Raw genomic sequence first — 25,775 nt, forward strand, 5'->3', positions numbered from 1 at the left:
TTTAGCTATAGAACTTGGTAGTTAGATCTCGATGGTTTTAATTTTATTTTTACTCTTGGATATTCTAAATTTTCTAAAATGAATTACAATGTCAGGACAAAACATTGTTTTAAAAAATACTCTATAAACCCAGCCTTATCTCTACATCTGAGTTACTCTGTGATATCAATCAGATTTAAATTAACTGTTACTTCCTCTAAAAAGTATCCAGGCCTTTGGTGGGTCAATGAAGTCATCCCTCCAAAACAACAACACAAAGCAAAACCCTCTGACGTTTTATTGCCTCTTTTCTGTTTACAACTCAATAAAGTGAGTTGATACACCAGTCTCATTTCTGTGATCCTTTAAATTTTTTATTTACTCATTTCACAAATATTTGAGTGTCAATTTTTTACAAAGTTATTCCGGACAGGGTTCCTCCTGTGAAGAGATTTCTACTTCAAACTGAACTCCTCTCAAGCTTAATCCAACCCCACGATAAACCTCTTGTGGCTTTGTGCTCTATCTGCAGTGTCTTTCACTGGCTCTGGCAGGACAACAAGCTGCCAGCCATCACAGCAGGGGGCCCTCAGACAGCCTGGCAGGAAGAAAAGTGAGGACAAATGGTTCATAGTTGAAGTTTTGGAACCATCACTGCCCTGTCAGGACTGGAATGAGAAGGCTGTCATGACACTGCCTGGAAAGGGTTCCGGGTCACTGAACCACTGACATCATCAGAGTAGTCCAGGGATAATTGTGTGATAATTGTGGCTGAACACAGAGATCAAAACCCTTGAGATTAGACTCATTATTTTAACTTAAATACACACACACAATGACACAGTGCATTATCATCTATTTACATGAAGTTACAATGATGGCTCTGAGAACATAGCAGTGAATTGTGGCTCCAAGACTCCCTTTGCTTGATCTAGAGACACAACTCAGCACCATCAGCAGCAGGACGTCCTTGTTTGTGTGAACAATGGAGGAGAGGCAATGGGGCAGCCCACTGAGTACAAAAAGTTTACCAAGTGTCATTCCTATTAAATGAGTGTGTGCTGGGTATCAGCTGATGATGGAAGGCCTATGAAAATGGCTTCCTCTCTCGCTCTGCTGCTGGACCTTCCGAAGAAATTATGACTTAAATGTGTGCACACATCAGAGAGGGGGCAGAGCAGGGATGTTGTGAGGGAAGAGTTCAGACCTTCCTTGGAAAAATAAAAGTACCAAAGAAGTAAAAAAAAAAAAAGTTGAAATTACATCTCATTTTTTTTCCTGTCCTATGCTATGCATTTTGTTGCTGTTGTTTAGTCTCTTAAGATGTATCTGACTCTTTGTGACCCAACGGACTGTAGCCCACCAGGCTCCTCTGTCTGTGGGATTCTCCAGGCAAGAATACTCGAGTGGGCTGTCATTTCCTTCTTCAGGGGATCTTCGCAACCCAGGGATCAAACCCATGTCTCCTACATTGGCAGGTGGATTCTTTACCATCTGAGCCACCAGGGAAGCCCTGCTCTGCATTTTAGACAAACTCAAATTAATTAGAACACCACTCTCAGGCCTGGTTTTATAAAAGGTCTTTTACTTAAAAATGAGGCCTCTCTGGGATACTAATATGGGTGTAGTCACATATGTTACACACAAATAAACAAACTTACAGCATGAAACAAAAAACATGTTGCAGAGTGCTATGAACTGTCTAATGAAGAATAAATATTATGTGTTAAACCACAAGGTTCCTCCACTGAGGTTCAATCCTGGTAAATGAAAACCCCCTTAGGTCAGGGGAGCATCTGGAGCTCCGTTCTGGAACTGGTGGTGGGTGGAGGGTACCGTGGAGGAGGGAGGGCAGCGAAGGACTGTGAGGAGCTGAGAGGCGGGATGAGGACTCTTAAGGATGTCTCAGGGTCAAACTGAGGTCTTCCAAGTTGCTGTGATGTAAACCTGCCATCACCTCGTCTTTTTGCAAACCTCTAGCTGAACTAGCCTTTTCTGAGCAACGTGACTGTGAAATAATAAATTCTCTGGGAATTCACAGGAATGGAGGGTGCTGGACTTTTAATAGAGTGTGGGATGGATGTGTGAGCAGTGCTATCTAGAGCTTAAGGGTCAGGGAGACCCTTAATCCAGCAGACGTCTGGATTACCTGACATTGTTTAACATGAATGAGCTCTATAGACATTTAAACACGCCATTCTTCCCTACACCATTACCTTGAAATTGATGTATTTTTAAATAAGGACATTGATATATAAATTAAAATCACATATAAACACTGAAATCTCTGTTTTAAATTACAAAATATTACTGAGTGTCTTTCCTGCAGTTCTGTCTTTTCTTGAACACATTCCGACGACATCCCCATGGCAGTAGTCGCCCAGCTGGCACCAGAAGGTGAAGAACATCGCCATGTGCAGCTGGTGGGGCTTGGGAAGCAGGTGTCTTAATAATACATGTTCTTATCCCACCAGCCTAAAGAAGGAGGAGGCAGTAAGTGAGAAACAGAGGAAGGTCTGCTGGAGCACATCAAGAGCCCCCAAGTCCCCCATACATTAGTACTCACTTCCAGGGAAGAGTCTGATGAAAAGCTTCCGCACCTCATCATACACCCAAATCAGAACTGCGTGTGGCACAGCCACAAACCAGTACTGAGGCCTGGAGGGAGAGAGGGGGTGGAGTGAGACCCACACACCCACCCTTAAGTGGCTGAGCACCTCATTCATTTCTCTTTCTAGACTGGACAGAGCAACCCCACTGGGTCACACAGCGTAGAACCCTATGGTTTCTTATTTAACTGGACTGTGACTGCTAGAAACAGTGTCTGCCTGAGAAGGGATCTGTTGGATGAAGGTAGAGATGGGATGGTGAGGGAGGGAAAACCCACCTCCTCTTCTGAAAAAACTAGCAGGTCAAAGCCTCATACTGATTAAAAGAAAGAAAAAAACAGTTTCACTTTCTCTCTTCGGAAAGACTTGAGGGGAAAGACTTGTTAGCCTGTGACAACCAGACTGGGGCCAGTTCCTCCCCAAAGATGCAGGGAACCTCACCGGAGCATCGTGAAATTCAGGGCCTGGATGCTTCCAAGGCCATAGGAGAGGATTAATGCGATGATAATCTGTGAGGCAATCCCCACCCAGATGACTTTATTTCTGTAAAACACAAAAGCAAACAAATTCTGAACTCCCAGCCCCAGGCTCACATGCCCACATGCAGTCATCTGGGCAGCAAAGGCCCAGGCTGAACCCCCGGGACGGCTGCACCAGTACCTGAAGAGACCTTGCTGGAAGATGGAATTCCTCCGGGTTTTTCTGATGATCAGATCTGCTATTTGCTGAATCATGATGCTGACAAAGAATGCTGTGTAGCCCGTCCATTCTAGGTATTTCCTCTGGTACCTTGTCTGTCAGTGGCCAGAGAAAAGAAGACCATGATGCCCCAGATGGACACCTCAGGGAGGTGTTGGTGCCTGTCTATGAGCCTCCACTCTCTTTCCCCTCCCCATGATTGAGAGAGGGTCACTTTCTGTGTTTGGAAAGAAATCTATGGATTAGATTTATGGATTTTAATGGATTTGGCCCAGCTGTGGCGCTGCTAGCTGCTCCTCCTCCACACCTGAAGTGTGCTAATCATTGAATCGTGTCGGACTCTTTGCGATGCCACAGACTGTAGCCCACCAGGCTCTTCTGCCCATGGGGTTTACCAGGCAAGAATACTGGAGTGGGTTGCCATTCCCTTTTCCAGGGGATTTTCTGAAACCGAGGATTAAACCCAGGTCTCCTGCATTGCAAGCAGATTCTTTACCGTCTGAGCCACCAGGAATGCAAGCTAATGTAAACAAGTGAGCTCTAGACCTCCAACTTGAGAGATGAGCTGAGCCCGGCAGAGGCAAGCCACTGTGACCACAGGGCCCTCGAGGAAAACCATCACCTCCTCTGTCCCCTTACAGCCATCCAGGGAGGGTGCCGCCAATAACCTGGCCCTTACCCATTCCTGTCCGTAGCTGTCTTCCAGGTCATTCACATTGTCTTTCTCCCACTCCACCCGCAGGTTGAGGATAGTGCTGGGTAGAAAGCCCTGCTGCGCGTACACGGTGAAATATGTAACAAAGGCCCCCAGGGCCTGCATGAGGCCTAGAAGAACAGGAGAGGTTCTGTACTGACCCCAGAAGTGCCCTGCCTCACTCTCCTCGGAGCTCCCCCCACAGCCCACCCCACCCCACAGGGGAAGGTGGGTCTCTGGGCAGTCCCTCCTCGCACCGATGTGCAGGTAGGAGTACAGGGCGAGTGGCGCGTTCACCAGCCTGTCCTTCTTCTTGTGGCGAGGCTTCCTATTCATAATGTCGCTTTCAGCTTTCTCGTAAGCCAGGGCGATGGAGGGAATCTAGAGGGAGAGAACAGCATGAGGCCCGACCCTGAAATGCTAGATGGAAGGAAAGAGTGGCAGCACAGCCAGGGGCCCAATGTAGGGGAGGAGGTGGCAGCGGTGGTGGCGTTAGGGAACTGGTCCATCCAGGGAGCAGACAACAGGGTGTGCTGTCTGCAGAGAAGACAATCCACCTGTGTCTGACCGCCTAATCATCACCCTGTCCTGCCATCTCTAGACGATCTAGTTATAAAGCACTTTCCCTTCCCACCACTGACCAGTGGTTCTCTCCCAGGTCCTCCCCCTGGAGGGCAGAGAACCCAAATTTCTAACAAGTTCCCTAGTGACACCTGGAAGAACCACGGCAGTAGAGATAAGAAGAGCAAGCTTGCTGCAGGTTCTGGGGCTTCAGCTCCCCTCTAATGTAGAGATACCTCAATATCCCTGGACCGTGGAGGCTGCCCAGGTGTCATGTGAAATGGGGGGTAGGCAATGACCTGCAGAGCTGTGAGTTTTGCTTGCTCCCTGAAGCATCTGTAAGCTAGAGCCATGGGAGTGACTGTCACAAAGCTTCCTAAGGGGATTAGTTCTAGCAGAGGGGAGGTTTTAGATGACATTACTGTAGGTCTGCGTGAGGCTTCACAGTGTTATTAATGGCTGTTTCTTACTGTGTTTGGTGAGGGGCTTCCAGGTTACAGATTCTTTTACTTAACAAGGGGCGGCTGTGGGTTATCACTTTGGCCACTGGGCCCTAAGCAGTACAGGGACTATTTTGGTGACAGCTCTTCAAAAAAAAAGGGGGGGAGGCACCTGAGCTGAAACTGACCAATGGCATGTTTTTTTTGAAAGGTGAAGAACTCATGTGTTGAAAAGTTCTTTTATGGACTGAAGTGGTTTTAATTTTCAAACACCTGATAGATCTCTCTGGTTCTGTGCTTTGAAGTGTGGTTGGTGGACCAGCAGACTCAGAATCACTTAAGAGCTTGTCAGAAACCTCACATTGAGGTCTGAGAAGCACTGATTAATCCATCTCCTGCCCTTGAAGGTAATGACACTGAGGTTTCCCTCACCTAGGGAAGTCATCAGACCCTGTTCCCTTTCTGGCTACTTACTATGTCTGTGCCCAAGTCGATGAACAAGATAGTAATGGTGCCAATGGGTAGGGGAAGCCCAGCAATGATGTAGATGAGAAAGGGGCACAGCTCGGCGATGTTCTTGGTCAGTGTGTATGCGATTGTCTTCTTTAGGTTGTCAAAGATCAGGCGACCTAGGCAGAAGACATTTCTCCCTATAGGACTTGCTTCTCATTTCATGGGTGGCCCCAGCCCTTGCTAAGACCACTCAAAACCCCACTCACCTTCCTCCACCCCTGTGACGATGGACGCGAAGTTGTCGTCCAGCAAGACCATGTCAGCTGCATTTTTGGCTGCATCAGAACCTGCTATCCCCATGGCGATCCCAATGTCTGCCTTCTTCAGAGCTGGGGAATCATTAACTCCATCCCCAGTCACAGCGACCACAGCATCCTGCAGGGATGGCAGAAGGTTGTGGGAGGCGGGTGGAGGGGGTTAGTGAGCAGCCTGGAGGTCTGCTGTACCAAAACAAAGGCCCATTTTGGGTTGGAGGAAAAAGATTAAGACGGGAAATTCCAGAAGTAAGAACAAGCTCTAAATAAGATGTTTGAATGATCAAAACCATATGAATCCAAATTGTAAAGGTAGGCCCCTGTGGAGCAAGCAGGAGGGTTCCTGGGTGGACTGGGTCAGCCCCAACAGGTGGAGATGTGGGGTGGTGACCTCACCAGAACCCTAAGGAGGGGCCAAGGCTCAGTGCTGCCTCTCCCCACAGAATGATGACAGACCTAGAAGGTTCCCCGGGTGCTGCATTCACCCACCTGCCTCTGACAGCCCTCCACGATGATCAGCTTCTGCTGGGGGGACGTCCGGGCAAAGACGATCTCCGAGTGGTTGGCTAAGAGCTCATCTAGCTGTTCCGGGCTCATGTCCTTCAGCTCCATGCCAGTCACCACAGCAGCCTTCGCATCCCTAGACAGGCAGGAGGAACTGGGTGAGGCCCTAGGTGGAAGCTGAGGTTAAAATGCTATTCTGGGCCGGAGGTGGGGTGAACCTGTTTGGTTTTACCAGGAACCTCAAGTCCTGACTCATCTGAATCATCTGGTGGGATGATGGGGTGTGTGGGTCTCTTTTCAAAACAGTTAACTAAGGCTGACAGGCATTTCCTTGTGTCACATGACAGTAGGAACAAGTCAAGCAGCCATTTTTTACAGGAATGGGTGAGAGGTGGCACTTCCCAGGGCAAAGCTTTACTCAAAAGAAAAGGAGGTAAAAAACTGCCCATTTGTACATTTTGAATCCAAGAATCCAGCTTTTGCCTGAACACATGGGTGACAGCTCTTTGTTTATTTCAGACTCACGGTGTCTACTATGCAACCAGCTATGTAGGGATAAAAGTTGACTGAGGTCTTCCTGAGGAAAGCTTTTATCTGCTGCCTATAAAAGTGAGGTTCTAGGAACTACTGAGACTGCAGACCTGACCATGCTGTCCCCTGGAGCATTGTCCAAAGGAACATCCAGCAGAGCCCAGGTCCCCACTTAGTCTGCAGGGCTAGGGGCAGCCTGTGCTGTGCGGCCCCTCTGACTCCCCCACAGCACCCACGCTCTCAGTTCTGAACCCCCGACTGTGTGCAAGCCCTCACAGATCCTACTACCTTTGCCAGGGGTGGGGGCCTCTAGTCTTCCCTTCCCTTGGAGAACATTTCAACCTTCAAATCTCAGCTTAAACGTTTTTAAGCACAAAACACTGCATGCTTTTTTGTTTACCTTTTTAAAGTTTTGAGCTCTTTTTAGTTCTGCTTCTCTTTTTTTTTTTTTCTTGGTGCTAAATATTGAAATTCTAGCACTTGACTCAAACTACAGGTTTTCCTATATTCTGGTAAAAAAAAGTGTGTGTGGGGGGGGGAAGCAAGAAGGAAAGGCTTGTTTCCCTTCCTCCCCTAGCTACGAAAAGTTTTCCCCTGATCATGAAGCTGCAGTTGATAAAGTGGACAATTGAAAACATTCACAAAGTAACCAACCCTCTCTCCTGTGTGGTGACTTATAGGAAAAAGTAAAATCCTACTATTTCAAAAAACAAAACAAGTACAACCTCTGAAGCTGTTTTCACAGACGGATGTTAATCACCAATGTTATCTACACAAAGGAGCACTACACAAAGGAGACACAAATGTGTGCCCAGAGGCTGTTTACCTGCTTGGTGTCCTAACTGGTAATTTGTTGCCCTAGCAGTCACTTATCACCTGTCAGCTCTGTGTTCCTAACAGGTATAACTGTTTGGGTAAACTAGGATATGTTCTTGGGTCTTTTCTCCTCATATGCATCAAAGTATAATAAAGCAATGACATTTATTTTCCAACTAAGACTTTGGAGACTTTGATTTAAATGATCAACAGTCAGGTTCCCATTGCCAGCACCTCTGTGCCTGTGCTTATTTCACTGAGTTTGTTGTTGTTTATTGCTGTTTAGTTGCTAAGCTGTGTCCAACTCTGTTGTGATCCCATGGACTGCAGCCTGCCAGGCTCCTCTGTACATGGAATTCTTCAGGCAAGAATACTGGAGTGGGTTGCCATTTCTTCCAGGGGATCTTCCAGAGCCAGGAATGGAACCCATGTTTCCTGTGTCTGCTACAATGGCAGGTAGTTCTTTACCAGTAGACACCAGAGAAGCCCTCCATTCTATTTACAACCAAGTAAAAAGCAAAGAGAAGTATGTTTCCATAGCAACACATTATGAAGCCTAAATACTAAACATGGAATAAATACTCAAGATGCAGATTAGGGGCTCAGAGAGCACAAAGGATTCTCAGTGTTCCTGATTATAAACTGTACCAATGACAGGTAATTTCCTATAAAGTTTCTGCTTCAGTTTCCTCACTCTAAATTTATCACTGACGTTTTCAGATCTACTTCACTGGGCTGAAATATAGGTCATTTTTATGGTCTCAATACAGTGGCTGGCACATATCAGGTACTCGATAAAATTTTGACTAATGACTGGTTATAGAAATTACAGAGTAAACCAGCCAGAAATTATAGAGTAAACCAGCAGATCATGTTTGGCAAAAAGGGGTTTGCTCCAGACAACTCTTTAGAGGCAGTAGGGCCTGTGGTAAAGGCCTGAGTTCTGCTGTGTGGGTTCTGAACTCACTGCTTGTTAACTTGCTCCACAGGAAGGTTGAGGCGTTTGGCAATGTCTTCCACCGTCTCACTGTTGGCGGAAATGATACCGACGCTCTTGGCAATGGCTTTGGCTGTGATTGGATGATCGCCTGTAACCATGATAACCTAGAACACAGGCAAGGAGACAGGCATGTGGGTGGTGAGGGACTCTGCTGCTCAGGCGAGCGGGGATGACTTGGTTTTGCCCACTACACCATGGCAAGGGGCCACTGGTGGCTTGCAGTCCTTGATCTTTAGGTCAAAGAATCACCTGTCTCAGAAGGACACATGGATCCCACTGGATCTACCCTTGTTACATTTCCTCCTTGGACCTAGAGGAAGTCTTTCCCTTTGGTGTAACTTTGTGAGTAGGCTGACGGATGTCTCCTTCAGCATCTTCATGATGCTCCACAGCCTTGGAATTAACACAGTAATGGAATTCAAATTTTGGCTTATCATGAGGGAAATGGAATATGGGAGCTGGACCTCAAGATTAAGTAACAAAACCTTTTATTGTCTGTCGTGGTCTAGGGTGACATGTGGTTACTTCATGGCTTTCTGCTCATTGCAATTGTGCTTGTGGTTTATTCCACACAGACACAATGACTATGCTTTTATAGGATGGTTACTGAAATCTTAGTACAGTGAAAGTAGAGACTTAAAAAAAGGGGAATTATGACATTTAGGAGAAGAGACCTAAATACTGACTCTCCTGTGACAGACGTTCCTAGAAAGGAACTCAGCATTCATGGAAGATGTGTGAAGTCAGGGATATGCAAGTCCCACCTTGATCCCTGCACTCCGGCACTTGGTGACAGCATCAGGTACCGTGGACCGAGGAGGGTCAATCATTGACAAGAGGCCCACAAAGCAGAAGTTGGATGTAGGGAAGTTCATCGTGTCTACATCAAATGAATACGTTTCTGGAAACTCGTCTGTCGGCAGGTAGAGGTGACAGAAACCTGAAATGGGTATGAATTTAGGAGTTGGTGAAACTAGGATTAAAAAATGATGAAAAAATAGGGAACATTTTCATACACTTTCAGTCCTTTGTGTTTTATCAGTTTAAGAGAATTGATGTCAGTAAATCTGGTGGCTCAGATGGCAAAGAATCTGCCTGCAATGTGGGAGACCTGGGTTTGATTCCTGAGTTGGGAAGATCCCCTGGAGGAGGGAATGGCCACCCACTCCAGTATTCTTGCCTGCAGAATCCCATGGACAGAGGAGCCTGGTGGGCTACAGTCCACGGGGTTGCAAAGAGTCGGACATGACTGAGTGACTAACACACTTTAGAGTTTACCATAATTGTTCAGTTCCTTCAGTTCCGTAACATGTTGTTTTAGGAAAGACATGGTTCATCCCCAAATCATTTACTCTGTGCCTGTTAGGTATGCTCTGGAGAAAGAAAGCCCAGGAGTGGACAGCCTGTACTTCTGAGGAGGTTGCAGTTTACAAGTGGTATGGGGGTAGAGACAGAGACATAAAGAGATGAAGAATGGGGAGCTGTGCCCAGAGGGTCCCCTCCATCCATTCCCACCTTTGTCTCATGCTGTTCCCTCTATGGGAGTACGTTCCCCCAACAACCCTTTACATCTATCACTCAAGGTCCAGACTGAAATGTAACTCCTCCCATAAAATCTTCCAAGACTTCTGATCTGCAAGGGCCCCCACCCTCCTACGCCATCACACAGTATCCCCTGCATGCTGACCACATTCTCCTTTAGGATATGAGTGGACGCCAGTGCTACCCCGCTGCATCCCAAGCCTGCCTCATTGTGCCTGCCAGCGGGATCCCGCTCTCTCACCCAGCACTCGCTCCCCTATGCCGCCCAGCTCCATGTAGGCTGTGTGGAAGGCCTCGGCCGTGCTCCTGTCCAGGGGCTGCTCCTGCCCGTTGACCATGATGGTGCTGCACTTCTCCAAGACCCGCTCGGGGGCCCCTTTCATCACCACGAGGAAGCGCTTGTCATCTGGGTCCTCGGTCTCGTGGATGGAGAGCTGCGGGGGAGGGATCGCGCATGCTCAGTGTGGCATCGCGGGTAAGGACACCATCTCTACTACGAAGGGCCTGAACTGGACAGAGGTTTTCATGAGCAAAACATCAATTTCTCTGTGGTTTCTGTTTCTACTCGCCGTGATATGTAAAGGAAGAGTGTTCTCCGCAGGCGTGTTCTGTCCTTTCTAATTCATGCCCAAGTAATATGCAGAGACTGAAGGACTTCCTGGTAGTCTGGTGGCTAATACTTTGAGCTCTCAATGCAGGGAGCCTGGGTTCCATCCCTGGTCAGGGAACTAGATCCCTCAGGCCACAACTCAAAGATCTCATGTGCCAGAGCTGTTTAGCTTCTTCGAGTTGAATGAGGCTCCAGAGACCTTCCAAGGCCTCCTCCTAAACCACCTTGCTCAGTGCCGAGTGCTGCACAGGCGTGTAGATATAAGGTGACTCTAAAGCATCTCAGAGCTCCTTGGCCTCTTCTGTGGGAACCACTCCTTTCTAGCAACTCCAGGGAGCCCACTTTCTCCATCAGTGCTCTGTACAGCAGGCCTCACAGAACCTGCTCTTCCTCTCCCCGAAGAAGACGGAGCCCCAGCAGGATTTGAGTCTTGTCTGTGGTTGAAAGGCCACCCGCCTAGGCTGAGCACACCCCTGGGGTCTGCCCAAGTCCTGGCTCTGGCCCTTGCTGGCTATATCCTCTGTTTCCTCATTCTTGACTATCTAACAGAATTGTGAGGAGTGTGGAAATCAGCAGTTGATAGCCATGATTACTACTGTTATTTTAGGATTGCTAGTCATTCTATTTTCATTTATGTTTTGAACAGAGATCTGAGTTCCTCTACATTTTACATCATACATTTTGTTAGTTGTCTGCTTTGCTAACCATGACTCTTTACTGGTTAATTATCCACAAAGATGTTTGCTCCACAGTTATTTTCCAGTCCTAAATTCCTTTCAAACAAAATGTGTGCGTAATCACTAGAAACTTGCACACAAACTTGGTCATCCTACTTACTTAATTTAATGTTATGCAAAGACTAAGTCCTAGACAAGGAAATGGAAACCCCATCCAGTATTCTTGCCTGTGAAATCCCATGGAGAGAGGAGCCTGCTGGGCATGATCCAAAGAGTCGGACACAACTGAGTGACTAAACGACAACAACAACAAAAGACCAAGTCACAACACCCCACTCTTGCTTTGGAGTCTCTGGGGAACTCCACCTGTGGCAGCACTTTGTTCTCTGCCTGACCTGAGGAGGGTGGACATGGCTGCCTGCTGGCTACCCTGGTGGGAGGGGAGACAACCAGGCAAGGCTGGCCAGTCGCCCCCTGAGCAACAAGGGGTGGAGACTTCTGTGCACTGCTGGCAGGGCAGACATGGAAAGCAATGCTTTGGGTCCTCACTGGTCCTCACAAAGAGCAGGGTTTACCCAAATGGCCTGAACTGACCACCTGGCCTCTGTGTTGTAGTAGAAAAAAGCATAGACTCAGGCATCAGATGGACATGTGAAGACTTAGATGCTCGGGTGGCTCCGGCCACCTCAACACTTTCTAAGGCCCATTTCCTTGCCTGCAGTTGGGACTTCACCTGGTCCTACCTTCAAGGCTTATGGTGAGGATTACATGAGACCAAGCATGGAGAATGCCTGACACAGATGGAGCAGCTGGCTTCTCCTCACTGCCCCCCTCACTCAGCCTGTCATGTTGGGGGGTGTGGCTGCTGCCCCTCCCTGTGCCCAAGTCACCAGGGCAGGCAGTGGTGCATTTGTGTGCATGTTATACAGAAAGGCCACGTGTGGGAATGGCAGGCCCCATCGAAACCTTCATCTTTTCTCTCTTCTACTTGTTCTGTGTTTACCAGATGTCCAGGCTCTGCATCTCTGAGGACTGTTTTTAAAGTCAAGTGTCATTCAAAACACATACTGACTAAAGGATACTTATGAGTGGAAATGCTGCTCTAGTGATGATAAAGATTCAGTTGCTACTAAAGCCCATGAGCCCTAGAGCCTCTGCTCCACAATAAGAGAAGTCACTGTAATGAGAAGCCTGCACACTGCAACAAAGACCCAACACAGCCAACTATAATTAAAAACCCAAAGATTCAGTTGTGAGGGGAAAGTCACCTGAAATTTGTTGGTTGAGTTAAAAGGGATTTCAGCTACTTTGCGGTTTCTTTTTCTAATATCCATCACGTTACCCAGCACGACCTCTGAGAACTTCAAAAGAGCAGTTTCTGAGGCATCTCCAACCACAATTTTCTGTGAATCAAAAGATATAAGTAGTTGCAGCACATAATCGGGTTCTTCTGCGGTTATTTTCAACAAACCAATGTGCAACCTAAGCTTACTAAGTACCAGAGGGAGAGAACAGTTATCCCATAAGTGACAGATTTACTACTGTTAGTGTTAATTGTGCCTGACTCGGGACTGTAGCCCGCCAGGCTCCTCTGTCCATGGGATTCTCCCGGCAAGAATACTGGAGCAGGTTGCAATGCAGGAGACCCAGGTTTGATCCCTAGGTTGGGAAAATCCCCTGGGCAAGGCTACTGGAGTGGGTTGTCATTTCCTTCTCCAGGGGATTTTCCCAACCCAGGGATCAAACCTGGGTGTCCTGCATTGCAACTCGCTCCAGTATTTTTGCCTGGAGAATCCCATGGACAGAGGAGCCTGGTGGGCTATAGTCCAGGGGGTCGCAAAAGGTTCAGACACGACTAACACTTAAAACTGTTAACTGTACGGCGCAACCTGCTGGCGATAGGGGAGTTCAGACAAATTAGAGCCCTGAGAGTGGGAGTTTTCAGGGAAAAAAGCAATGAACTTGATCTTGGAGAGGGGCAGGGGGTTCCTGGAACTTTGATTGTATCTTCTTAGCTGGTAAAGAATTTAGGACAGTAACTTAAAGGCACAATCATTTTCAAGAAAGAGACTTTTCAAAAGACCTAAATGAATATTTTGAGAACTTTTAGATTTCTTGAAGTTAGTGACAGTGAAAAAGTTTCCTACAGGTCTTGTGGTTAGATTCGTTCTCACAGAACAAATGCTACTCAGTTGCAGAGATTAAATCAAGCACCAGATCAGAACAGAGAAGGTGACTTCGCTCTGCAAAGTGCCTGCGGCTGAGACTGCGTGTGGGGCTTCACCTTCATGATAGGGACGCTCTCCTGTCCAGGTCTGAACTCAGCGCGGTTACACAGCGTTATGATCTTTGACAGGGAGGCCCAGGTCGCAGAGCTTTGGTCAAAGACTTGATCTGGAAAGAAGAACCATGGATGCTGAGGATGCCAGGCTTGTGCCAACGAGCAGCACTGTTCACCTACGGCCACAGACCAGCTGTGCTGAGCCCACCATGCAGGGCCAGGCTGGATGCACCCCAAGGCTTACTCGATTGGTCTTCACTAGTGTCTGCCACGAAGATCTGGTGGTCGAACCACAGATGGGCCACCGTCATCCTGTTCTGGGTCAGGGTCCCGGTCTTGTCTGAGCAGATGATGGAGGTGGAGCCAAGAGTCTCCACTGCCTCCAGGTTCTTCACAAGGCAGTTCTTCTTGGCCATTCGTTTTGCTGTCAGTGACAGAGTCACCTAGACAGAGGAGAGAGAGAGAAGCTTTGAGAAAAACCACCATGCTGAACTTGGGTTCAGTAATGTAGGAACAGTTACAGTTGGACTAGTTTCAGGTATAGTTACAGATGCAGTAAAACTGCACCAGACCCAGTGGCTGAGAAGGCATATAAAGCTTGCACGTGCTCTCTCTCTCTTTACTCCTTGAGGAAAATGATCCTAAGGGATCCACAGGTAGCAAAGCCGGGCAAGTGCCAAGTCAATACAAAGGGGGCTTAGCTGCTAAGCGCCTGTGGATCACAAGCAAGAGTGTTGTAAGACAGACTTCAGCCACTATGTGCCAAAGGGCTTGCCCCAAATGGCTTACTTTTTGCTTTGGGGAATCAAGAAATACTTGTTTCACTTTAAGATTTCCAAATGTTAATAAAGATTCTTGGCTCTCTCTCTGAAGCCCCCAGATCTCAAAAGGGTTCTTTAGGCTCCAGCTTGGTCAAATTACTGTCTGCTGGAGTCAGAGGAGACGGGCGATAACACTTCTGTCTGTCTTTGCTTAGGACGGTGCCAGGAGTGGAGGTATGAATCCTCCCCACCTGGGGGCCTTGTTTCAGGATGAGTTAGGTCCTGACACAGCGAGAACCAAAGTTAGACCAGGGGGCAGAGCAGAAAGTGCTGAACTGCTCTGCAGGATCAGACAAGGAATTTGTGTCTCAGACTGCCTCTGAGAGGGTGAAGTGATGTGAAAGTGTACCTACATCCCTCAGCTGTAGAAACTGCCAAAGTGTTTTTTTTTTTTTTTTCTTTTAAAAACTGTGGAAATGCAGGGAAGGTGTCAGGCTTCTAGAAAATTTCTAAGTGGTGGTTCAAGATTGTCTTATCTAGATCTTAAAGGGCAAAGTATCATATGGGATTTGCAGATAGATCTCTAAAAATGAAAACGCAATTTTTCAAGGACAAGTCATTCAAATACTAACAGATGAGAGTTCTCTTTGTCCGTCTAAGAGACAGAACATCCTATGACTGGCCCTGATGGAGTAGACTCAGCCGTGGCAGAGCAGGATGGCACACTAGCAGGGTCAGGGTATGGCCACTAGCAGCACAGACTCACAGTTACAGTGGCCAGGAGACCCTCAGGCACATTGGCCACAATGATGCCAATGAGGAAGATGATGGAGTCCAGGACATAATACTTCATGGACACTGCGATGATGAAGAAAATGATGCCGATGGAGACTGCCACTCCTGCCACGATATGAACAAAGTGCTCGATCTCGATGGCAATGGGCGTCTTCAAGTCCTTGACCGTTGAAGCCAACGAGGCAATCTGCCCAATGATGGTGCGGTCACCCGTGCTGATGACCATGCCAGTCGCTGTGCCTACAGGTGGAGCAGACATTTTATTCCAGGAGTCCTCAGCGAGGAGGGACCATGGCCTCGCACGCTCCTCTCTTTGGTGGCTCACATGGGCAATCAGCACATGACACTACCAGTTCTCTAGACTCCTCAATTCCACATTTTCTCTTGGAAAAGCTTAGCAGCAAGAGATGGTAGAGAGAGAGAAACATAAGGCTTGACAAAGGAGAAAGGCTATGAGAGGAACCTGTCGTTCTGCAAGCTACCGGACCTACCTTCCAGACAGGTTGTAGAGAAGAAGGCGATGTTCTTGGTCTCCAGGGGACTTTCATGTGTGAACTCACAGCAGCGAGCCTGGGGCTCTGACTCCCCGGTGACAGATGAGTTGTCCACCTAGAAGGAGTTTTGAAAAGAGTTCAAGGTCAGGCAACTTGTTCCCTTCTTTGGTTACACTGAGACCTGGAAAGACCATAGCGCCACGAGCGTGACCCTCAGGGCACCCATGACACTGACCTTACACCCCTGAGTGGACAGAATTCTGATATCAGCAGGGACCCGGTCTCCACCTTTAATCTCCACTATGTCTCCCACCACTAGCTGGTCAGCAGGAATTGTCTTCTTCTCTGAGTCTCGAATGACAAGTGCTTGCTGCAGAAGAAAACCATGACCCAGGCCTCAGGTCCCATCCTGGAATGATGCTGGCCCTTCTGCATTCCCCTTGTCCCCCACAGGCTCAGGAAGGAAGGCACAGAAGTGCATGGCTGTCAGAATAGCAGACAATGAAGCCAAGGGTTCTACTCAGGTCCTGAAGACCCTAAGAACTATTTTTCTTGAGTTGGAGCTCATGGAGATAGCCTTCGACCCAGAAAATGCTGCCATGGTAGGTACAGCAAAGCCACAGCTCTGGGCCTGACAGACAGGGGGACCAATCATCCTGCTGGGAAGTCCAGGAAGAGTCCTGAGGTTGAGCCAAAGGGATCAATGATCTCGTTCAGGTCATAAAGCCTTTAATGGAGTGAGAGATGGGTCTCTGCTTCCTAACACAAGAGATTCCACCCAGAGACCATGCCTCCCGGCAGCTCTGCAGCCCAGTGAGGGTGTGGTTCTGTGTGCTGACAGTGGTGACCCCAGAGGACCCCTCCCAGGTTGCTGCAGGTGGAGGGATCTGAGGCCTCCCACACTGGCAGCATTCGGGGGCAACATGCAGCGAGGCTCAGAAATGGGAGCGGAAAGACTGATGGTTTAAAGAATCACAGGTTGGCTTCCTTGGCTCATGTTGGAACCACTTGAATGACTTCTGTCCAAATGGTTCACCAAGCTGAGGAGAAGCCACAGGAGATGCCAGGCAGTGGCTCATGTTTCTGTCCCATTCTGCTCTTGACTGAACATATTCCTCCACCTTGCCTCACTGACCACACCCAGGAGGGAATGGGGGCTTCAGAGAGATTAGGCCAGTTGCCCAAGACTCCACAGACAGCAGGGAGGGGTCCTAGGCCTCCAAGCCACGCCCCCCCTTTTTGATGCTTGCTTGTCTCAAGCCTAGAGACACCAGGGAAGCTGTCACACTTGCCTGCGGGATCATCTTGTGGAAACTGGACATGATGTTGGTGCTCTTCGCCTCTTGGTAATAAGCAAAGACCCCGGTTAGAATGACGACCAGGGCAAGCACGGAGCCCAGGTACACCTGGGTGAGGAGGACAGGCATTAGTCAGAGAAGCAGCATCAGGAATGAGTCCGACCTGAGGGCCAGAGTGCTCCATGGGCCAATCAGAGAGATGGTAGTTGTGTCCTGATGTAACTTGCAGGCCACACAATTCAACCATTTGAAGTTTATAACTAAATGACTATTAATAATTAACACAGCTGTATAATAATCACCACAATCCATCATTCCAGTAAGACCCCTTGTGCCCACGGCAGCCACTCTCCTGCCCAGGCCCAGCCCGGGCAGCCACTGATCTGCTGTCTGAATCCAGCACCAGCCTGTTCTGGACATTTCACACCAATGGAATTACACAGAATACAGCCTTTTGCACCTGGCTTCTCTCTCAGCATCATGATGGCTGCTTTAACTCTGTGGTTTGAAAGTGAAAGTCGCTCAGTCGTGTCCAACTGTTTGTGACCCCATGGATTATACAGTCCATGGAATTCTCCAGGCCAGAATACTGGAGTGGGTAGCCTTTCCCTTCTCCAAAGGATCTTCCCAACCCAGGGATCAAACCCAGGTCTCCTGCATTACAGGCAGATTCTTTACCAGCTGAGCCACAAGGGAAGCCCAGCTTTGTGGCCCGTAACTTTGTGGTTTGGTCCTACCTTACTATTAGACACACAAATTCTCCACGGTAAAGGGAGAGAATTAGTTTTGAGGAGAGAAAGCCCAAAACACCTCACATGGATGTCGATTTTTTTTCCCCACATAGGAACCAATCATGTATTGCTCTCTTAAAAATTGATGCCCACACTGCTCTGAGACACTAGAGAGTCAGATATACTTTCTATTTTATACCTGGAGAAGTTATTGATTTTCTCTGACTTATGCAGTGATTGGTCAGTAGTAGACCCTTGACCCCAGCCCAATGCTCTGCCCAGGGAAGGCCTTGCATTATAGTGCTGACCCTCACCACCCGACTCCGCCCACCCCCATCACCAGCAAACCGGGGAGGAGCCCCCAGTGCCGTACGTTGTCCAGGGAGGAGGCGTGATCATTGGAATACTGAATCCCATATGCGATCCAGCACAGGATGGCTCCTATCCACAGGAGGATGGAGAAGCCCCCCACCATCTGTTTGAGGAACTTGATGATCTCCGGGGTTTCCTTGGGGGGTGTGAGGCTGTTGGGCCCATGCTGAACCAGCAGTTCAGCAGCCTGGGCACTGGAAAGACCCTGAGAAAGCAGAGGGAAAAGAAACAGGAGTTAGACGTTTCTCCCTCCTTGGGCTGGATGTCACATTTCTGCAGACTGTGGGCAGCTGTGGCTATATCCCAGATCAGTCACTGTGCCATCTGGGGGTCTCACTGGATGGACTCCACCATTCTTCCGGCACATCCCGTAAACTGTGGGACAGGGTGGATGCCCTGACACCTTCCCGCCATGTCCCTCCCTTGCCCCTGCATCCTCTGGGCCCAGGCTCCGCTGCTCCTCTTTGCCTCCCTCTCTGTAGGCCAGTGAGTCACACAGCACATATTTCTGTTCACTTAGAACAGATACATCTAAATTTCCTCGTGTTAAGACAACACATCTTTGAGTTTGAATTCACAGAATGAAGCAGCACTTCTGCGATGAGAGATTTTAGGAGGCGTAAGGTGTCCCCTCTTCTTGGAGGAGGCCTGGACACGACCTGAATACTTACTGGGCACAGGGTTTGAAAGCAACCCTGTACCATGACAGTGAGGAGGCACTCAAACCTTCCAGGGGTCACCATGGCTCAGCTGCAGTCACAGTCAAAGAACTGTCTGTGATCAGACACATAGCCCAGCAGAGGGCCTTGCCAGGCCTGCGGCTCAGGCCTGCTACTCTTGAGGTTAATGAGCCTCCTGCAACGTGGGCACGTGGGGGGCTGGCAGATCACTCACAAGCTCCAAGCACACAGCCTCTCTCTTTGTATGGTCCCCGATCCCCTCCCCTGTCACTGGTTCTCTGATGACTTACCGTAATGAGGTTTGTACCATACTTTGTCTCCAGTTCCTCTTTGCTGAGTTTGTGGTCATCCTAAAGTCCATGAAAAGAACAGAGTGAATAATTCCAAAAGACTTGAACCCTAAACCCTGACAAGCCCATGAAATCTGGGAGAAACACTGAGGAGGGAGAGAGGCCAGAAAGTGTAAAAAGAAGGAACCTTTGTCCCAGGGGTTCCTGCAGTGAGAGAAGAGAACCTTGCTGCAGGAGAGCTCACTGGCTAGCAGATTTTCTGGCCATCCCTGGAGAGTTCAGACTTAACTTGCCATTTACCACATGGTAGCCGTCCTTAGTTTTTATGAGTAAAGCAATGCATTTCACCTCAGTCTGGTCTCCAGCACATGCAGATCCTAGCACACCCGTCATCCAGACACCAGTGATCTGGAAACTCAACTCAGACCTGACTGCGGGATTAACGGGGAGCGATCAACAGTGCCAAACCATTCCACATGTCCTGACAGCTCCACACAGCCCTCACCAGGCAGGCCATGTGGGAGAGAGAAACGGGCCTTTCCTTCCTTCAGCACTTGAGGCTCAGCTCGCTATCAGACAAGCCCTCAGATTAAAAACCTGCCAAATAAATACCAGGGGGGCGGTGGGGAGGCCACACTTGCTAACTCTGCCACAGAATTATTAAACTAAAGCAGAGCTTCTCTACCTTAGCATTATTGACATTTTGGGTCAGTAACTCTGTTGTGGGGACTTCTGCCCACCAGCACCCTCCCTTTGAGAAGTGATAACCATAAATATCTCAGGACACTTGCTGCGGCACCCAGGGAGCGAAGTTCCCTTGTCCTGTCCTGTCCTGTCCTGTCCCTTTCAGAATCTCTGGGCTAAAGGGCTAGAAATCTCTTCCTGTGGCAAAAAACCCAGCACTCAGGATCCTAAAACTCTGTCAGAGACAAAAATTTATACTGTGACTGGTACTAGAACCGTCTCTTTTCTTAAAGCAAAAATGTTTCATGTTACAGAGAGTTAGGGTTTTGTCCTGTGCTTAGCCAGATTGGCCCTGCTCTTCCATTCACTGTACCAGTACCCACTGAATATGACATTTCTGGGGAGCCATAGGATTAAGACATGGTTCTGCGCAGAGTATGCCAAGTTCAGGGCAGAGAAGAGTTAACATGATTAAAGTCGTTGCTTTCATGGACGGATCTCAGACTGTAAGGGACCATACTGCACCATCCTCCCCACTAGCCTGACTCTCTGGGGATGAGAGTTGGGAGGGTGCGGGTGTGAACTCTGCTGGAAGAGCACAGGGCAGCACCAGGTGCCTCAGGCTTGAGTCACCTGCTTGTTTCTTCAGAAGCCAGGGACACTGCATTACTCATCAAGGTTCTAATTTTCTGGAGGGGTTGGGATGCAAGGGCACCCAAGTACGAAGTCACAAATTACAGGATTCCTGTAAGAAGGTTGCGAAAAAGAGGGGAAAGAAAGCTGTTTCTCAGCAAAGAAGCAAGGGAATACTCCAGCCAACACCATGGAATTATTTTTTCTATATTTTCCAAAAAGGCTCAAATTTCAAGGAAGGTTCTCATTGTAATTAACAAGCATATGATAGAATGGATATATATTCATGTTATAAAGAGTAATTTCAAGTAAGACTAGTTATATCTTCATCCCTAACTGCTAGATACATGCAGGAAATAAGAATGACTATCTTAGCCTTTCTCCAGTTTCTCTATAACCCTCTTAACAACTCTAAGAGGAAGTTACCATTTTTAATTCCAATTTTTCAAAACAGGAAATTGAACTTCAGGGACACAGATTTGAATTCAGATCCAATTCCAGGGTCATCAGAACATACATGGACAAACACCTTGTGGCATGTGTTGTTTAATGAGCTCTCCAGGTAAAATAAAAGAGCTCTGATTTGCAGCAGTCACATCTCAAGCTACTAATACAGTACCAATCGGCTTGCCTGAATTCCGGAATGTTTAACAACCTGCTCTGTGGCACACAAGAGCTCACAGCACTACCAGCTGCTCAGAGAACCACAGCTCTAAAGTCTGCAGTGAAGTGCAGAACAACCCGCATAATCTCAGACTCAGGGCTGGTTTCCATTGGCATTCCTGAGATGTAATCAGCCACCTTTCAGTTCTGGGGACGTTCTTTCCCAGGGCGGCTAGCTTTAGTAGTAACAGGGCTTCACATCCACAAAGCACTGCCATTACAAGAGACTCTCACCTCACCTTCCCCCTGACAGACCCATGAAAATGGTTTGTTTCCCATTTTACATAAAGAAAACTGAGCTCCAGAGAAGCTAGGTAGCTTACTTCCTAGAGAACTGGAACCTCAGCTGAGCCCAAGGCTGCCTGAACCCAAGACCAACTCTTACTACCGAAATCCTTTCTCATGGGGCAAATATACCCAGAAACCTAGCAAGTTTAGGGGCTTTCAGTTTTCCTCCTGGGTGGTTCTGGTTGATGAGATAGTTTAATTTCATAGGCTTCTAATATCTCAATGAACCAGCAGGGGAGAGATCTGGGCAGTGCCTGTGGCAACTGGCCTCAGAGGAGCCCTCCCTGGGCGTGCCTACAGCCTGAATGCAGGAATCTTCGGACGGCCTGACCCCTGGGCAGATACAATCACACCATTTTTTTTTTTTTTCTTAAAACAAGGAAACACATGTCAGGGATTTTGAAATTCTTAAGACTGAAAATTTCTTTTGTAAGAAGTGGGTTATAGGGGCAAGCTGTCACCAGGGCGGACAGTGCTCAAGGGCACCGATTTGCTCAGGGACCAAATCAACTGACCAGATCAGGTTCTTTTTTAAGCTCCTTTTTCTGGTGGTTCTTTTTGCGTTCCAAACCCTTGTTTTTCAGGCCCCTGGACTTCTCCTTGCCATCCTCCTTGTCTGTTTGCTCAATGTCTTTGGTTCCACTGAGCTCCACTGAGTAAATTTCTCTTTTCTGAAAAAGAAGCAGAGGTGCAATGTTGGCTCGAGGTAGACGGGTTTTCTGAGGCGAAGCAGGGGCCCTCATGGTGGGTGGAACTTACAAGGAAGGGGCCCTCCCCCCATCCCCCATTCCTGGGCCCTCCTCCGGGGAGTTCTCTACAGCTCCTGCAAATAGAGCCTGCAGCGCCTTCTCTCTGCTCTCCTCTTCTGTGGAGGGCTGACTGGGTGGGCTCCCCAGAGGATCCCTCCCTGGGCGAAGAAGTTCATTTCTTGGACTCAGACAAGATCCCTCCGAGGAGGGGAAGGGTCTCGCTAGTGCCTGGTCCCCACGGACACTAGGGCGCCCTGTGTCTGGGTGGGGGCGCCTGGTCCCTGAAGGACACTCCAGCGAGCCCGGTGTCTCGGAGGGGGCGCCTGGTCCCCCAGGGACACTCCAGCGTGCTCCGTGTCTCGGTGGGCACACCTGGTCCCCGAGGGACACTCCAGCGCGCCCCGTTTCTCAGAGGGTGTACCCACTGAATTCCTGAACCACCGAGGGCAGGACGGCGTCAGGACCACAGAGCATCCGCGCCGTCACCAGCCTTGCGCCGCCCTCCTCCGGCTCCACGGCCCCTTCCTGCGTTTGGGTCAGCATCTTTCTTCACCCCACCAGCCCGAGTTCCACGGTCGCCGGACCGGGAGCGGAGAGAACGGAGCAGAGCCCGCCCGCCCCTCCTCCCGCCCCGGCGGCACGCACCCGGTTCATGGCGCGGGCGGGGGGTCCTGTCCGGAGGGCGGGCCGGGCACGTGGCGGGGGTCCCGTCGAGCGAGGACCGGGGTGCGGGGTCGCGTTGGGCTGGCGGCGGGGTCCTCGCTCCTTCGGGTGCGGAGCGCCAGCGCAGACCTGCAGGTGGCTCGGCCTTAAAAGCGCGGCCCCGCCCCCGCCCGCGAGCCCCGCCCCCACCCCCGCCGGGGCAGAGAGCCGGGTGGGCGTGGGGTCCAGTGGGCAGTGCGGTCTGGCCACCCGGACCTGCCGCGCGGAAGGCTCTGGGGAAAGACCTCGCCCGCCTTTCCCCTTGAGACTCGTTAGACTGTGAAAAGTCCTAAGCGGGGTGGGGGTGGGGGGAACTGTAGCTCCCCGCATTGGTCACTCTCTGGGTGTCCTGGCATCGAAAGACCCTGCACGACCCGAGAGCGGACTTCGATGGGCGCCGTGGGGTCAGAGCGAAGTGGGGACTAAACGAGAGACCCCGACCCCCAGAAGCAGCCCAGTTACTTGCAGGACCCAGATGCGGATGAAGGGGTGTGAGGCTCGAGGGTTGAACGAGGTGCCTTAGTGGCACGCTGGGCCGGGGATCAGCACCCACCCTCCACCGATGGGGGTGAAGACCTCTCCCTCCCGAAAGAGGGCTGCCCACAGCCGCCGTTATTTCTCCCTCTCCCTCCCTTCCCTTCCTCCCTGCTTTTCTTTCCAAAAGGGCAGAGTTGGAACTCAAGTCTCCACCCCCTACCCCTGTGGAGCGGGGGCAACGGCAATGAGTCATAACTAAGTCCTCAGGGACAGGAAGACTCCGGCAACATCTAGTTACAGATACATATCACAGGTTCCTTAGCGTTCCACCTCCAGCAGCTGTATGTTTCTGTGGAGTCTGTGTGAGGAGATACAGACTCAGTATGAAACTTGCTTGCACTCTGCCAGGAAGCCAAGGGGAGGGGTCTGCAGGCGCAGAGTGGCTGCTGCTGCTCTGTGCTTCTGGAGCCCTGGAGTAGAGAATCAGGACACTCAGAGAGAGGCCCCTGGGCTCAACCCTGGAGTTCAAGTTTCAGGAGCAAGCCTGATTCACACTGACTCACTTAGGGGGTCAGGAGAGAAGGAGGTGGGGAGAGGGGGTGCCGCGGTCAAAAATGAGTAAGTTGGTGCAAACCCCTCTGAGAAGATGGCGTTAGTCTTGCCAGTGTCAAGTTTGAAAGATTCTCAGTTGCCACCAACTGGATGGCAGAGAACACTGTCCTGCACAGATCTGGCTACTGCTGCTCTGCCCCCGTGGCAGCCTCTGATGCCTGGGTATGACCTCTGCAACTCCGTGCATGCCCACCCTAATACCCTAACTCCTGCTCCATGTCCCTCTGCTCCTGGAGGAGAGTGGCCTCCAGGCCGTGTGATGCAGGCACCTACAGCAGTCCTCACTTGCTAGAGACACAGACTCACCACTCTCAGATCCCAGGGGCTATCAACCTTGACCTCCACCCAGTTCTGGTGACCTCTCTTGGGCTGGCCAGAAAGCTCAAGGTCCAAAGTGGGACACATTCTCAGCCCTGGACTGCAGTAGCAGCTTCTAGTGAAGCAGTGGTCTCCTGTCCTTGAAAAGAAGCCCATACATGTTGCATCTCCTCATGGACTGATCTGAGTGACAGATATTACATACTGGGACATGCTACCGTGATACATGTAACTATTCCTGGCTCATTTTAGTCCAGTAATACACAACATATTTGAGACTGCACTAGACATAGGGGAGAAATGGTACTAAAATTATGTTATTCTCTGCCCTGGGGGAAATTAAACTGGAGTTGAAGACACAAAATTAACAAATTGTAAATAATTGTAAATGAGCCAAGACAGAATTTAGCATTAAAGGATCTAAGCTCTACGTGCTTCAGGATTTTGAAGATGGGGAGATTTTATTACTTTGAGTTAGTTTTCCAGGTTTTTTCTCTCCCTTAGCAACCTCCATTGAAGATGGGAGAGAAGCAGGTGGGTCTGAATGTGTTGGTTACTCCTCCTGGTCCCTGAGAGGCCCCTCCTGCTGCAGTTTGGGGTGGGAGAGGACATTGCCTTCTGGCTCCGAGGTAGAGGAAGAGGCGGTTCCCTTCTGGCCTCACACCCGCCGCCCTCTCCCATGGTGTGGCAGCTCCACACACCTGCCCATCCTGCAAGATTGTGTCCGGGCAGCGTTTCCCCACCCGCGAGGGCCGCCTGGAGTCAGAATTAAAAAACAAAAACAAACAGAACTTTGGTCAGGCCTGCTGCAGCACTGTTTCCTCATTTCTTCATTTTTATGGGCGTATGAACATCCTGCAGGAAGGAAACTGGCTTCCAGAAGTCAGCACCTGTGATGTGGTAATGGCCCTGCCTGTGGTGCCCAGGGCCAGGTGGGCACGGTGCCCTGGGAGAGGGTCCAGGGCTCAGGTGGCTGCAGCAGCCACACCCGCCTTTCTCCTCCTGGATATGCACCCCTAGATGTGAGAGCACTATGGCCTTTGTTCTGTGACTAATTCTTGGTAGTAAGATCCCTTTTCAGAAAATTACCGTTTTCCTTTTAATAAGTGGTTGGAAAATATTAATTTCATTTCTGAAGTCTTTGATTTTTGTATTTTAATTTTAGGGGGAACACAGGTTTTTGCCGCTTGAGTCTTCATCTTTGTCATGGAAGTTATAACATATACACATGTATAACGTATGACACATAATATGTATGACATGAAGGATGTCATTCATACAAGTATGCTGGGTTAACTTTGCTGGAATTTGCCTCTTCTGATGAGTGAAGTGATGCTCTGTTGGCCACTAGCTCCCACATTCTTCAGAGTTAGGGAGCCGAATGCAGACACTCAGTATTTAGTCCTGAAATACTTATTGGAGGTTTGTACTATGCATGTCAGCATCACACCAGGCCCTTCCTCTGAAACAGCTTTCCACCTGGTGGAAGATACAGCAGCTCAGGTAAGAGTATCCACA

General features: G+C 49.3%; 1 protein-coding gene across 1 annotated transcript; it reads right to left on the reverse strand.

Annotated features, from left to right (window-relative positions):
* Positions 1–331: 331 nt before the first annotated feature.
* ATP12A (ATPase H+/K+ transporting non-gastric alpha2 subunit) lies at positions 332–22,934 on the reverse strand. Its single transcript, XM_004012313.6, has 23 exons — positions 22,794–22,934; positions 21,915–22,070; positions 19,132–19,191; positions 18,163–18,366; positions 17,053–17,166; positions 15,996–16,130; positions 15,758–15,875; positions 15,238–15,506; positions 13,955–14,153; positions 13,714–13,823; positions 12,698–12,832; positions 10,384–10,576; positions 9,365–9,540; positions 8,568–8,704; positions 6,239–6,389; positions 5,702–5,870; positions 5,457–5,611; positions 4,239–4,362; positions 3,967–4,112; positions 3,249–3,382; positions 3,030–3,131; positions 2,546–2,637; positions 332–2,454 (listed from the first exon to the last, which is right to left on the reverse strand). Exons 1-23 carry the CDS (start codon positions 22,800–22,802, stop codon positions 2,426–2,428), a joined length of 3,117 nt encoding a protein of 1,038 aa, XP_004012362.2. The 5' UTR covers positions 22,803–22,934; the 3' UTR covers positions 332–2,425.
* Positions 22,935–25,775: the final 2,841 nt, after the last annotated feature.

This window comes from Ovis aries, chromosome 10, assembly GCF_016772045.2.
Source record: "Ovis aries strain OAR_USU_Benz2616 breed Rambouillet chromosome 10, ARS-UI_Ramb_v3.0, whole genome shotgun sequence".
Classification (NCBI taxonomy): domain Eukaryota; kingdom Metazoa; phylum Chordata; class Mammalia; order Artiodactyla; family Bovidae; genus Ovis; species Ovis aries.